Source organism: Ciona robusta, chromosome 11 (assembly GCF_009617815.1).
Source record: "Ciona robusta chromosome 11, ASM961781v2".
Classification (NCBI taxonomy): domain Eukaryota; kingdom Metazoa; phylum Chordata; class Ascidiacea; order Phlebobranchia; family Cionidae; genus Ciona; species Ciona robusta.
Genome location: NC_143245.1, coordinates 7,460,089 through 7,475,732, shown reverse-complemented (window position 1 = coordinate 7,475,732; position 15,644 = coordinate 7,460,089). Strand labels below are relative to the sequence as shown.

General features: G+C 39.1%; 2 protein-coding genes, 1 long non-coding RNA gene and 1 other non-coding gene across 5 annotated transcripts; 3 read left to right on the top strand and 1 right to left on the bottom strand.

Annotated features, from left to right (window-relative positions):
• Window positions 1-385: 385 nt before the first annotated feature.
• On the top strand, window positions 386-3,138 carry LOC149728983 (uncharacterized). The gene is made up of 2 exons (XR_016386072.1): window positions 386-928; window positions 1,105-3,138. It is a non-coding gene; the product is annotated as an uncharacterized LOC149728983 (long non-coding RNA).
• Window positions 2,947-12,774, bottom strand: LOC149728982 (protein c-Fos-like). 2 transcript variants are annotated; one of them, XM_089889050.1, is made up of 5 exons: window positions 12,424-12,774; window positions 11,325-11,447; window positions 7,181-7,293; window positions 4,868-5,323; window positions 2,947-4,756 (listed from the first exon to the last, which is right to left on the bottom strand). In XM_089889050.1, the coding sequence occupies exons 1-5, from the start codon at window positions 12,455-12,457 to the stop codon at window positions 3,815-3,817; spliced, it is 1,668 nt and encodes a 555-aa protein (XP_089745176.1). In that variant the 5' UTR covers window positions 12,458-12,774; the 3' UTR covers window positions 2,947-3,814. The 2 variants fall into 2 exon arrangements, with proteins under 2 accessions (XP_089745176.1, XP_089745177.1); XM_089889051.1 differs by lacking the exons at window positions 11,325-11,447; window positions 12,424-12,774 and adding an exon at window positions 9,245-9,263.
• A 922-nt stretch (window positions 12,775-13,696) lies between these two features.
• On the top strand, window positions 13,697-13,769 carry Trnat-ugu (transfer RNA threonine (anticodon UGU)). The gene has a single exon. It is a non-coding gene; the product is annotated as a tRNA-Thr (tRNA).
• A 369-nt stretch (window positions 13,770-14,138) lies between these two features.
• Window positions 14,139-15,621, top strand: LOC149728980 (RNA 3'-terminal phosphate cyclase-like protein). The gene has a single exon (XM_089889053.1). It carries the CDS (start codon window positions 14,317-14,319, stop codon window positions 15,433-15,435), a length of 1,119 nt encoding a protein of 372 aa, XP_089745179.1. The 5' UTR covers window positions 14,139-14,316; the 3' UTR covers window positions 15,436-15,621.
• Window positions 15,622-15,644: the final 23 nt, after the last annotated feature.

Below are 15,644 nucleotides of genomic sequence, written 5' to 3'. Positions count from 1 at the left end.
CACTACAAAGAATGTAATTAATATAGTTAAAGGTAATGAATGTTTGGAATACTTATAGCATATATCCATGGGCCCGTTACCACAACTAAATCTAATCTTACTGCTAGAAAATGTCAATGAACTAGTCTGTGCTCCATTGACAAAACGGCAACAACATTTAAAAGTAGCTACAATGTACTTGTTGAGCACGTAATTTATTCTATTGTTTACCATTATCATAAAAGCATGCAGTATCACAAATAGCTTTGTGAACAAAAGCTAACTAAAAAACGTTTCGTAGTCAATTGTCTTAACATAAAGTATATATAACTGGAATTTGAAAAACACAACACGAAACCACTCGAATCCCTCTCTATTTACCCATCCACTACGCCCGACTGACTGACTGCAGTGAAGCGCCGGCGAATTTGACGCGACTGTCTGCTCGGATTGAATGCTTCATTTTTTCGTTTCGCTTTTCGCATTTCAGTTCTCATAATCGTAAAACGTGTATGGATATGCCCAAGGATTTATATTCCATTCACGTTTATGTCTTCAATGTTATTTTTGACCTGACCATTGTAAACGAAGCGGAAATTGCCATCTAAACAAGCAATTTGTTCACGCATTTTAACAACTCATTCAACCGTATCGACTTCATTGCGTCATCGATTTTAGTTTCTGAAAAAGTGATCAAATTTGTTGCTGTCGCTTGCTTGTGCTTGCTTAAAAAGTCGCCAATTTCTACGTTAGTATAGTAGATAGTTCGTAGGGTGTTAAATAAGTTTGTATAGATTTTATATAGGAAGTAGTTTATAGTTTCACTGTTTTTATTTCAAATTCTTGAATTCCCAGCGGTTAGACAACTTAAAAATACCTGTCGCAAGGTGGCGCAAGAACACCGTTTGGACATATCAAGTAATTTGACAGCCGCCTGCTTCAAAATCAGGTAGGTAAGATTTTTATAATTTACATTTTAGTAATTATTGGCTTGTTTAAAATTGGTTTGGAAATCGGTGTACATGTGAAACAAATGTCAGAACTCGGTTTTTACTAAATACTGACATTTGTTTTTTGTCCTTTTTATGATTCAGTGTCTAGTTCTTAATACTGTACTTCTCCAAGGTGTAAGTAAAACGGAAGTGTATGAAAAAATTCCCAAAATTGGACGGTGAAAATTTCCTTCACACTTATACCGCGGCCATTGTTTTACAAATGAAGAAGTTTGGAAATGCGTAATTAGAATCTTCGGGGCTTATTGCTGTGGTTTCACAGCGGTAATTGTGACGGCACAGAAGCTTGAACTGCGTGCGAACATTGCGTAAAACCAAAGCTAGACGCTGCAGGAGAGAATGCAGACTCTTTCGCGTGTGATCGCACTACTATTGTGCAGCCACACGTAACAATCGTATCGACGTCAGCGCTTGACGTCAAACGCCCCATCGTGTGAGTGATAATGGGAAAAAAGAGAGTTGCCTACGTCACAATCGCTCGCTTTTATCGCGGTCTAGCATTGTGCTCTTGTGAACTTTTCGATTATTCCAAGTTTTGAGAAATGTTTTTGTTGGAAATTTTGGAAAATTTGTTTTGCACTCAGACCTACATTTCACATATGACGTTTAATTTACAAGTGTAAGCGGCTAGACACCGCATTGACGTGTTAAGCTGAAAGGCAAGCCCCAGTAATGTGTATTTACTGACCAACATTGTCGTTTCTAAATTAATAAAAACTTATTCCGAGAAATCATATTACACAAACAATGTTATAAATAGGCACCCTACTAAAGCACAATGATTCCATTTCTTTATAAGAAGTTAATATGCAACTCATTTCGCCGGCCTTTGTTAATTTTACCCAGTATTGAAATGATAGTAAGGTTACCAAGCGTCTTACGTTGTTTGTGTTTTTCCATGGGTGGCCACTATACGTAAATCATTCGCTGAAATGTGTGTACACCGTAAACGGTGTGTCCTTGGTTGTCGTGTGTCTTTACATTAACATTCGATTCAGCACTATTTCTGTTTGTTCTGTCGCTTGTGACGTCACACTCGTGATATTTGTTACCGCCACGCTTGATTGGGTAGAGAGAAGGTTACTAATAAGGTAAGGATTATGCAACCACCGGAAACTAACAACCTATGAACCCAAACTATATTTCGTATAGTTACGTCATTGTTACAAAAGGTGGCGAAATTTCTTTATATTTTATTATTTTTTACATTTACCCACGATTCTCTTTATCTTAAATTGCGGTCCGAATTTGCCCTCTGGCACTACATCTTATATCTCATGTATCGCTTTATTTTGCCGCGGGCTTGTAGATTCATTTTTACCCGAGGCTACGCGAAGTCGGACGAATATAGACCAATATTTTCATAGATCAACACCGTGCGCATCACCCACGTAAAAAACGACCTTTAAAACGAGTTTGCACAATTCAATTTCTTGATTTTAACTTGTACTTGAACCAAATTTCGTCCATAAGAATATTAACACGCCGCTTCTCCAGCCAAATTCCAACTTATATATGGCAGGCGGAGATTTCCAGAAACTTATAAATAGTTTTACGCAACGCAGGCTGTTGATCTTGAGGTTTAGTTTAAAGTCATCATGACAAAGTACATGTGTGTGCTCTGTGTCGTATTTCAAATGGTCCTTTATACCAGGGCCAAGTCACGAGGTACTCCAAGAGGTGTGCTTTAATCGCATTTTTACTTAAAACGATCACGTGCACAAGTCACGGGGGTTCTCGTAACCTGATCATGAGCTTAACCCATCACGAAGATTCTTTTAATTTTTTAGATATTTCCGTTTTACAAAATATCGTTTTTACCAAAAAAAACCAACGACCGCTAAGAATTCGTTCCTCTATTTTTAACTCTATTTTTAACAAAAACTTGACATGCCGAAACCTTACACCGTAACGGACGTAAGAACGTGACTGCTGTATAATATGAAACGGAGCGTAAACGTTTAAAAATGTGTTTTATTGGATTGAAATAACTGTACGTAAAAAATCTACGTCATAACGTACACCAGTGTTCCCGAGTAACTTTGATTGTTGTACATAAAGATAGAAACTGCAGCATAAAAAGGCGAGGATATACATTGAAGTGCAAAAGTTGATTTATCTATAGCTATGAGTTAGAAAAATATAACGTATGGAACAGAGATAACTTGAATAGATCTAAAAGTTAAAAATCAATTGCCTGTAAATAATTCGGAAAATATGTTTGCTCCTGCTGCTGGCTTTTATGGGTAATATGAATCACTGTATAGAAGTGTATGAGCCGTTGGGAAGCAGTTTAAGTATAGATATTCTGGCAATGTGTAAGGGAGACAGAGAATCAATTGCTCAAACTGTACAGGTTGTTTACTGCTTTTGTTGGTAGAAGCTTGATTAACTCTGCGGCGCAATATCAACAAAACACCAGCTTATTACACGAAAATATACGAAATAGCGACAGTAGTAGAAACAAGTGGCAGCTTAATAATAAATGGGAATGTGTGTGCGGCGCAAATAAATAAGCTTCGGACGTGTGGAATAAGTTACTACTGGCAAGAACGCGTTAAATAAATTAATGAATAGTTAAATGTGTCAGGTTACCAAACACCTTCAAATGAAACGAAAATGGGTCAGGCGAATTCACTAAGAGACCACGTCACCTTGAAAAGCAAGTAGAAAAATAAATTTGACTGTACAGGCAAGAAAACGGTGAAACTTGTGGTGGAAAATATCGTCTTTTGAATGTTTCAGCAACAAATATACAACGAGTGTCGTCGAAACGCACGGGATATAAAACAAAGTTTTTGCTGCCTTTTTACATGAAGCGTTTATAGGGAAAGCAATTTCGGCGATTTCACTGAATCTGGGCTGTTGTGGCTTTCGCTTGATGAGCTCCTTCTGTGAGCTGCCGAGCACGACTGTGCTGGCTGCTGTTGAAGGTGGCTGCTCAATACCGGGAATGATTGGCCATCAGCCGGAAACGACGTCACTGAGGCTGTGTAAGACGGGGTCGTCGGGAGTCGAGGAGTCTGGAAAAAATCTGGGCACGGAGTGCTGACTGAAGAGGTTTGGTAATTGTATGACATATCCGTAGTGGCTGTGGTGGTGTTAAGTCCTCCGGAGGTGCTGCTTGGGAAGGTGAAGACGCCGCTGCTGATCGAGGGAGTTGTGAGCGTGCATACTGGGGTGTTGAGTGGGGCTTCAGATATTGCCAATGGTTCGAGGTTCATGTTAGGGAACCTGGTTGGCGGGGTTCCGTAGGATTGTGAGTGGAGAGACAAGTCAGTCGGCCCTGTGCTGTTGGGTGCGCAGGTAGATGGAAGAGATACGGGAAGGGTAGTGTCTTGGTTGGAATACTCAGTGTAATACCCAGGGTGGGTGTGTGTGTTGTCTGGTACGCATGAATCGGTGTGAGGTTGTGGCATCATCTCCTCCATCACTTCCGGAGGTGGGACGAGCGACATCTCGTGCATTCCTCCAACCATGTTGCTCTGCATCATCCGATCATCATGAGCAAGAAGAAGATGCTCACTGGCCCCGATCCCTGCTTTGCACTGAGGAGAATGCGCGGCAAGGAGGAACTCAAGGTGCTCCTTCTCCTGCTGTAGGGACATGATCTCTTGATGGAGGATACTCTGATGATCCTCCAAGTGATCTGTTTCGCCCTGGAGTCGATCTGTGAGCTCTCGTCGTCGGTTTCTGCATTTTGCTGCCGCGATTTTGTTTCTTTCTCTTCGAATGTGACGTTTTGTTGCTTCAGCTGGGCTTAACTGAAAAACGAAACGTTTTATTAAAAATGAATCCAACAATAAACTAAAAAAACTATATACCAATTTGGAGTTTAATCAGTTTCGGATTAAGTATCAAACGTTTATAATTACCTCATGATCTTGGAACTTTCGTTTTCTTCCTGGCGTTCCTTTCGGTCGGGGAGGAACAGCCGAGTTTGCTTCCATCTTCACTCTCTTGCTTCCAGTGTTTGTTCTTTGCAGAGGAGGTGGAAGCTGCTCCCCTTGTTGAAACCGGTGATGTGGAAGATCATGGTGGCTAATGGTGATTGCGGAGCTCTCATCTGTCCTCCCGACGTGGGGAGAAGAAACTGTATTCGGAGGAGTTCGGGTCCTCATCCCAACGTTGCTTGTAGTAACCAACCATTGGAGGTCGGGTCGGCTCATTACTGTAGGGAGGTCATGACTTTGGTTGTGTGTTGCTTCCCCGTAACTTGGTGGAATGCCGGCCATCGGTTGTTGGATTTGTCGCAAGTCTCCTGAACTTCCGTACAGAGGTTGATGAATGCCTAAGTCGCTCGCTGGTCCGTATGGATATGCTCGAAGTGACTGTGGAGAAATATATAGATTAGATCAAACCATGAGAGCGCTGAAATCCTTCAGCATATTTTTAGTAATACGAAACCAATCGGTAATACCATTCTGATTTCTAGTTCCTGTTTGAGCGGTAAATAATCATTTAAACCTAAAGTCAAATTCTGTTTACTGTCGTTCGAATTCCTGTGCCGACTAACACGACAGGAATCCGTAAAATGAAAGATCGCATTAGCTAAAAGTTTCAGGTGACGCGAAGGAAGTGAAATCATCGCTATGCGAAACACTAGTTCGATTTTCGCGCTCCCCAAACCGACATGTAGTAGCTACGAGCGAGTACGTTCTCGCCTACTACCACTTGATTGTCAAGCAATTGTTAAAGCCCCTTTTTCGCTGAGGACACTCTTCGCTTCAAAACAGCTGACTCGCTATGACGTCAATGCGCACGCTTTAACGTAAGAAGAAAATCCAGCTCGGTTTTTATGTGCTCGAGATCACAAGCTATTTTCGCACCTCAAACTTAGGTGAAACGCTAATCTTTTTTATTAAACGTTAACAATTATAATTAAAACAAATTATTTTTTAACTTAACCAGCGTAAATTTGTAGCGAAATTACCAGATTATTTTAAACTAAAATTGAGTTCATTGTTTTACTTTGTAGTAACTTTTTTTAAATGTACCTACTTACTTATTTTAAATATCAAAACTCACCTTTTTCAAAAATATTCTTCCTCTTAATTCTTATTAATTTAATTTTACTCAACGGTTTATTAAACCTATATAATAATTTCTCGATACGAAACTAAAATTTCTGTAACATGGTAAAATATTTGAATAACATTTTTAAGTAACTGCCTGAGAGATAGTAACCTTATTCTATATCTTGGGAGTTTAATATACTCTCTGGAAATAAAGTTTCTTACTAACCCTGCTCCTGTGGGGTCTCAATCTAAATGTTGTTCAGTTGTTGGGTGCTCGGGTAAAAACACCTGAATTTCTACTCTGCTACGAAAACAAGTTCACTCGATCTTACGACCTTGTTTACCGCTATAGAATCCTCTTGTGATAAACAGGGGGGTCCTTTCGACGCTGGTACACGCGCTGTTATGACGTAACGTGGGTTGTTTGTGGCCTATTAACCAAGCTGGGCAAGGGCGAGAAAAAGGCGACACAAAAAGCGAGAGCGAACGTTGCGCAATAATGAGAAAGTGCGCGAAGGTTGAACTAAACCCGGCTATTTTTATGTAACGTGTATTTAACTTTCAATACCCATCGTGACTTTTATATATGTTTGTTTTTTGAAATTAGGTTAGTAAACATGTAAAAAAAAATTTAAACTTGACTCCCGAAGGAACAAATATATCCTAAATTAAGAAATATTATCGCAGGGTTAATGGGCCGTTACGGGAAAATGTTTTGCGGGTAAACTACTTTAGCTGTCTTCTTGTACTTTAGATAAACAACTCCCTCTCGTATTCCCAGGGGTGCGGACGCGTGAATTCCAACTCGGTTCTCGGCTGCTATGACGTCACTGGTAAATCCCCGATTACGTCACGTACCCAACTCGCTTTTGTTTAACAGATTATTCCCTAATTAACCGCCAACTTTGAAGGTCAAACGGAATTCCGACAGGGGGAATTCGCTGTTTTTTAAATTAATTCGTTTGCGGGGCGAAAATTTAGTAAGCCTAAATCACACAACGAATAATTTAATTTGCTAAATCTAATTACGAGTTTTAAAATTTTAAAACGAACACATTTGCTGTTATTTTTATCATTTATTAAACTAAAAACAAAAACAATATATATAAAGAATTTTAAAAAAAATGACTGTTAAAAATTGAATTATATTAAAAATGTCTAAATTCTTACCTGGTTTAGATGTTGATCAGCGCGCTGGGCGAACGCGATGTCAGATTCGAATGCTGCACTTTGTGGTGGGCATTGCTCGCCATACACGGTGCTTAGTTCTTGATACATTCCTCCTAGAGTTTTGCAATGCAAGGTTCACGTCAGTTCAGTTGAAATATTTTCAAATTGTTTTTCGCTAAGTGATGTTTAGTTTACTATTTATATAATCTGAAACGAGCGTAGGTTTATTAGACATTCCAACGATTTCTGGAAAAATATTTGTCTAACCTACGCATTAAAGTCAAAATTAAAGCTTTAGTAGCAGTCAATGGACGTCTAGACAATACTGGTGACATTGTATGACCTGTGACTCACGGCAAACTCTTTTAAACCAGCTGGGATTCGCTACTATTAAACAAACTATCACTTACTACGAGCGTAGTGAGTCACTGCTTTGCTATGGACAACTATTGTCTCTCGATTACTGGCGACGTTGCCGAAAAGCGAGCGTCGTCTTATATACCGGGGCGTTCTTTCCGCGCTCTCCTTGCCGTTCTGTCGTGACGCAGGCAACGGCTTACGTTTACGTAAAGCCGAAAATTCGAGAGACCTTTAGGCGAGAGGTCGTTTCTCCTCACTGGAGTGTCAATAGGCTTTTGCTTTGGCTACCCCTATACACATAAAACCACAAAACAAATAGGGCTGATCAAAAAACGACGACATTCTAAATAAAGCACGCCACGAAATAGATAAATATAACCGCAGATTACGATTTGGTTAAGTTTGTTGTTGTTTGTTGACACTTTTTTACCACAGATTAAGGCTGTAGGTGTGACTTTGTTTATCCAGCCACGAAAATTAACATAAGTTGTGTATAACTTTCGAATAATAATGTTTAGAAAAAAAATAAAACTTGTTTTTCTTTTATTATTGGCCAATACCCGTTTAACATGGATTCTAGGTTCAAAATATATGAATTAGTAATTATGTATGAATAATTTATATAAATAGTATATATATTTTTAGTGTTGACATATTATATAATTTTTACATATGGCATGTATTTTTAGTGTTTACCGAAGAATTATTTGTCGTCGCAAATTATATAATATCTGTGTATAAGCATGTACGCATGTAGAAATTTTTTGTGCGTCTAATTTCTGCTGATTTGCAGATTATACGTACGAGGTCTCGCCAGCGAGCGCCGCTATGACGTTGACGCAGCCTTTCAACCGTGGCGACGCAATACGTCAACGTCATAACAGGCTTGCGTCAAGTTACGTCGCCGCTGGGAGAAATGCACGCGTCGAGGCGTTTCTTCGTTGAGGCGTTTGTATTCGAGAAGCTTGACTGGTTCGGTCGAATTTCTTTGTTATCCTAAATTCTAAACATAGGTTTGTTCTTTGGAAGTTGGAGTTTCCATTGTTAAAGATGAAGTGTCTGAAAACACGATTTTGCGCACAGTTTTGCACACGGTTATGGGTTTCAGGCAATACACATATGTTAGGGTGGGGGAAGATGGGACACTTTTTTATTTTATTTTCTTGTCCCATTCGGTAGTACACAAAAACATTCAAAGAATTATAAAACCGTACTAAATATTGTGTTATTCAAAAACATATATTTTGCATTTAAAAGTTTTTTTATAACAAAAATAATTGGTTTCATGCTTATAAATTGAATTTTATCATATTCTCAAAAATGCAAAAAATTGGCGTGTAAAGAATTTACTCGAAAACGGCTGTCGGTAGTGGTAGTATTCAACATACGATGTTAGCGATCGATAAATATGGACTATGGACCAATGGTTGACCACACGATTCACAACCGGATCTACCGACAGCTCATCTTTTGCGCTTCTCTTTTGCGTTAAAGCGCGTTTTACCTTTTTATTAGCAGATCTATTGTTTTACTAATTCGTGTCGTGTTTGTTCCTTTATAGCTATAACGTGCGTCATATGTTGTCAGGTTCATGCGCGCCGTAGGTAAAAGTTTAGGTCACCTAAACTGAATTTACGCACTAAGTGGTAACACGGCCTTTCTATTTTAAGATTTATCTCTTTATTGTATAGCCTTAGAACGTACCGTTTGAAGCTCTTGTGAACGAATACACTCCGTTCTTCGTATGCACGCACGCGACCATCCTGCCCTGAAGCTTTTTGTCGTCGATTCTTCTACGTCAAAGTATGCTGCGCTCGCATGTGTTGTAGCATCATAATGCTTTACTGTGACGCCACCTCGCACTAATAAAATGGATGTCGCCCTCGCAATTATGACGTCACAGTGTGCGACTGCCCAACTTTCCCAAGCTTAGAAAACAGGTGCGAACGCGCGTGACATTAGCACGTAGGTAGATCTTTATAAAAACAAGCTTTCGTTTGAAATACGTATTTTTGTCTGATTTTATTTGGTCGACGTGGATAAGCTGTTATGCCATCACGAGTTGTCGTAAGCACAAATGTGGCTTAAATGCGCCATGTATACCAAACTACGCCGTTATCCTTCACCTTCACTGCAAAATCAACATTTTCTGCTTTGGTTGTAAGATGTGCTGAGAGATATTTTGCAGGAGTGAATTAAAAAAATGTCGAAAACGGTGTCTGGATCCATTTTTACGCATTTAATCGCATCGGCCTGAATGTTTGCCTACAGTTTCCACGGAGCTAACACTCGTTTCCTTGGGAAGCGCTAACATGCCAGTTATTTGCATCTACAAGCGTATAGGACTCGTGGGAAGATAGCTAAGCTTTGCCGCCTCTGGCATGCCGCCCTCTTCCATGCAAAAACATTCGAGAGTTAATAAAAACACGCGATTGAAGCATGTAGGTTCGTTAGTGGGGTGTCGCAACAATGCGGAATTTTTCCTAGACGCTGCAATTGTTACGTAAAGACACGTGATGGTGACGTCACAGTTCGGGTCGGTTTCTGTACTTTTCAACCCATAGAGTAGGTTGGCGGTGTCAGCCGGTTCATTTTAACAGATTTTAGCCCATCACACGAGGTGTCGCAAAAAAGGCAAGCACTTTACAGTTCTGCATATTGTGCATGGCGCAAAAATCGCATAACTTTTGCTTCGGTCTATGTTTTAGGCGCAATTAATAAGTTTTCCAACAAATAATATCTTTCTATGCCTAGATTATCCACGTGACGCTATAGTGAGTAGCATATTTTCATTCCAATTATCATTTTATAAACATGCTCTAGCGGTTATGACGTATAGGTCGTTCAGAAGTTCACCGTAATAATCATTTATCTCCGCTATACTCATACCCCATAGGTTTCGGTAAACATGTAATATCTAAGACAAAATGACCGCGATGCTTCTTTCAGTTGTGGGCACGTGCTTCGCATCGTAAAGAGAATTGTGACGTAACAATACCCGATTAATAAATGGCGAAGAATAAACAATGGGCCTCCTGCCGTTTAACAATTGGTTTATAAAGATCTTCTCTCAGCACGTGATATCGAATTTAGCTACGTCACGAGATGTTACGTCATCAAGGTGATGCTTCACACGTGATGTTCATTGTTTGAAAGGTTACACATTGAACTAAAATAGGATCTGTATTATATTAATCATTTATTTACTCGTGTGTTATGACAGGACAAATCCACCGATTATACCATGGACGGCGTATTGCGCATCTCAAATGCTTCATGCCCGCATCGCGATGTAAATATAAAACTTTTGCATAGTATTGTGGGGTAAAGATAGATATCGTTATCATATATTATTCAATATTTCTACGTTTTATCAATTAACAGCGGGTTTCAGAGTCGTGAGGATACGTTTATATAATTCTGTAAATATTCTTTGCTTACTACCAAATGGTATCATAAAACAGAATAAAATTTGTATTTACATTTCAGATAATTATGCGCAGTTCATATTTCAACCGACCAAAGAAATTATTTAAAAGCTTCGTAACCTTCTCTCTCTTGTTTCGCAACTGTGGAAAAAAAGACTTCGATCTTTACAAAAATGCGCATCTCGTTCCCCACCTAGCGGCATCGCTTTCTAATTGGAGATTCTTACGCGGACTGTATACCCCTGCGTATGTTTTTTGCACATAACGACGCGCTTTCTGCTATTTTATTTTCTTAAAATTTTTGAGATAACCACCTTTAAACCCAAATTTTAAATTTTGAATGATAAAATAATTACCTCTAAGCGGAGGTCCGTATCGCATCAGGGCTTGTGTGTTCCTCGCTCTTGTTAATTGAGCAAGTTCCATAACATCAGGCTGGGTAACGAAGGCAAGGTGCCGAGATAAATATGCTTCTTGCTCTAAAACGAAATAAAATAAAAAAGGATTAAAAAAGTTAATAAATTAGGTATCTAAAACATGAAATATTTTGTGTGTGTCTCTATGAATACAATAACGAAGATCAAATTAATTAAAACAACGAAGGGAATACACCACGAAACGATAGTCGCTGAAAACGCGTTATAGTAAGAAAAGATGTGAAATAAAAGCGTGGCTATACCCATCGTGTGTACGATACCGTATGTGCTAAAAACCGATTTGATCGCACTTTTTACTTTTTTAGTACGACACCAGAAAATAACAACCGATTCATATGCATAGCTCATATATGGGATAGTGTTGTTTTAATACTGACATATACCGTTGGCCCGTTTTCTTTTTCATTTTATGTTACGGTTTTGCAAAGTGCACCAGATATATTATTGGTCAAGCAACAAAACATACGCATATCTGTATTTATATCACGCGTTGCTGGTACAAACATAAACGATAATTCATCGTCGTGATTCATATTGTTTTCAACTCGGCGACAACATAGCGGCGGACGAACAAAACATCCCAACTGTTTGTTCTTTATTGTTTGTGTTATAGTTATATAGTAGTATTGAAAACCCCACTGTTAACTTATTTTTAGCAAAACTTACAAAATAACAATATATAAAGCGAAATCTGTAGTCATTTTGAACAACTATTTGTTTGTTTTTTACGGTGCAATCATATATCAGTCCCGTTATGTACGTGATGTTTTACTTTTATATGTTTCTTATATTTGTGCATTGTCTTTATTGCCTTTACATTGGAAATAGCTTAATATTATGCAACATATTTTTATATTTTAATTTCTTTCAAGTATATTGATGCATTGCGTGGTAAAATTACATGTTTTGCTCTGAAGACACATTTTAAACACTTTCGTTTGGTTTATCACTTTATGTGTAAAATAATAAAGCACCACTATTGGTTTTAAAAGTTTAACCAAGTATCGGCACTCCATACCTGCGTCGCCGAATAACGGTCGGTAAAACGCCATCTTCCACTTCTTGTGACTCAAGGCGTGAGTCTGCGCTTTCTGCTGTTGCTAATTTTCCGAGATTTCGGTTTGCCGATCACCCAGCGACGACAAATGCTTCCTCGATGAGTAAAATGATGACTACGATTCCGCTAAATCATCGAAAACCGTGGAATGGCTCCCTCCATCTAGGCTAGTGAGTCCTGGCTGCAGTCACTGATTTGCCGGTGACGAGTCACTGGTTCGCTGATATACACTGCCGAGTTGCTGATCCGGAAACGAAGCAGCGACGCTCCGCTCTATGGTGACACAATTAACTCCGTTTGCACATTGTGTGTTTCCTCTTTGAGATAGCGCTCCGATCAACGCGCGCAGAACACACGGTCTCGCACAGGAGATTTCTGATCCGCACTCACCACCACGAAAGGAAGATATATTAGTCACTATTGCTTTCATCATCTATAAAACACCACGCAAAACACATTCACTTAGGTCTTGTACACCAATGTGGGAGCAGCAGTATACCCCTTATTGACCGATCTATTTTACGTTGGCGAACCATAAATTGCGTTCCGAGGGAATTTAATGATGTGTTTTTAGTATTACATTAAAACATGTTACAAGGTGATACAGGTTCGAGGCTCGTTGCCACCACCATTGTGAGCGCGTTTGTCCTTGTGCAAGACACTTTACAGTAACTCCTTCAACCCAGCGGTCCGTTTATTTTGGGGGTTCAATTTTTTAACTGTACATAAACAAATAAAACCTATAAATGATCCACCATAAAGATACACACGTGTAGTCAATTGTGGGTACAAGTATATAACAAAAATCCCATGTTATGAAGACTGTCGTTGTTTGCCACGCGAGGATAAATTCGTTACATAATATTTTACTGAGCCTCCTGTGCGTGCTTCCTTGATGCGTCCGTCGTTCAAATCGTGCCTTCGTACCTTTTGTTTAAATCCATCATGTGCCAATATCGTGGCCTTACTGTATTGTGGTCTATTGTTTTTGAGGTTTATGTAATCATCTGGTGTCGACTTGTGCAATCAAAATAAATGCGTATTGACATTCGTGCACAGACCACGCTAAGTTATTATTCCCGCGTCGGCAATACAGTAAACATTTCGCAATAATAAACTACTCTTGACTTCAGATGAACTATGATCGCCGCGCGGCGCAAATATTAAGCTTACGTAATCGTCTGTGCTCAAGAGCGACTAAAATGTCGAAGTGTTCACCGGCCATGTATGTCGCGCCTCTATAGCTCAGGGGTTAGAGCACTGGTCTTGTAAACCAGGGGTCGTGAGTTCAAATCTCACTGGAGGCTTATTCTTTTATGTGTTTATTTTACCGCAAAACATTGGTTTTTAACGATATAGACCGTTTACATTTAAATATTTGCAAACGTTAACTGTTTTTTTACTACTTCATGCCAAAGTGAGTATTCTACTTTATGTCAGTATATTACATCAAACAAAATATTTGTTTCTAAATACTCCGTGTCAAAACAGATTAAAATATTTTTATTCACTGTTTTTTTTTCAAAACAAAAATGAGAATAAATGCATAAAGAAAAATGCAAGTATCGTAGATCAAAAATGGCGAACTGGCCTTTCGTTGGTTAACTTGTTGTTTAACTACGTTGTCTATCAGCGTGTTTTATATGGCGGGTTAAACAAAGTGTGTAAAAGTCCATGTTGTTTTGTTGTGCATTGAATACATTGCACGTGCGTAAAGTGTAGAGATTGTGTTTTGAATAAGAAACATTAAAACGACATTTAATATTTTATTCCTGTGGACATATGTGTAAAATATTACTATTGAATAGACCTAGGTAAGACTTAATTACTGTAAACTTTTTCTTAGAGATAGCCATGTCTGTTTTGGAATACGAAGGCAGCAACTTTTTGCGCCAGAGGTTAATACTATCCACGCTAAGCGGGAAACCTGTAAAAATCAAGAAAATAAGAAGTTCTGACGAGAATCCAGGACTCCATGAATTTGAAGCGAACTTGTTAAGTTTGCTGGACAGATTAACTAATGGAACAAAAATAGATATCAGCGTCACTGGGACTACTCTGTTGTACCGGCCAGGAATTTTAATTGGCGGGACATTAGACCATGACTGCAACCTAGAAAGATCTATTGGGTATTATCTGGAAGTTATAATATGTTTGGCACCGTTTTGCAAGCAAGCAGTTAGTTGTACCTTAACAGGCATAACAAACGATCATGCTGATCCCACTGTTGATTTTTTAAAAGGCACAAATTTGCCGCTGATGAAACTGTTTGGTGTTGGTGACGATTTAGAGCTAAAGATAAATAAGCGCGGGGCATCACCTGGTGGTGGGGGTGAAATATATTTCCATTGTCCGAGGGTCAACAAGTTACGAACACTCAACTTCACAGAGCCTGGTAAAGTTAAAAACATCAGAGGGGTCGCTTATGCAACACGGGTGTCTCCCCAAATGCCAAACCGACTTGTTACCTCTGCAAGGGGGGTGCTGAATGGATTTATACCAGATATCTATATTAATACTGACCATTTAAAAGGGGCACAGTCTGGAAAATCTCCTGGATTTGGAATCTACCTAGAAGCTAGATCAACCAAGGATGTTATTCTGTCAGCAGAATGCAACTCTTTGCCAAAGTCCGAGAATGCATCAGTTGATCCGGAAGAGCTTGGTAAGCGAGCAGCATGTGCTTTGTTGGAGGAAATCCACAGTGGTGGTTGTGTGGGTTCATCAAGTCAGTATCTAGCTGCCCTTTTCATGGCTCTGGGGGAACAGGACGTTGGAAAAGTTCTATTTGGTCCACTAACTCCGTATACGATTGAATTCTTGCGACACATTCGAGATTTTCTTCAAGTAACTTTCAAACTGGAAGCAAAAACTTATAGCGGTGATGAAATGGGACAAAACATTGGAAGTTCTAAAGTATTGTTAACTTGTGTTGGTGTAGGCTTTTCAAATATGAGCAAAACAATTAGATAGAGTTTACTTGGCTTGCATGGTGTTTGGTCATAAATAGTGTTAGAAATAGAATAACAGTCTTTTTGTTTTACATTGTTAACTAGTATTTTTGCCATAGTCCGAAAAAAAAACCTTTGAAATTACTGTTATTGTTTTAACAATTGTCTCGACTTGCAACCAATATGGTATTTTGCGCTTTATCTCAGATCTGACCTGTGTAGTAAACCTTC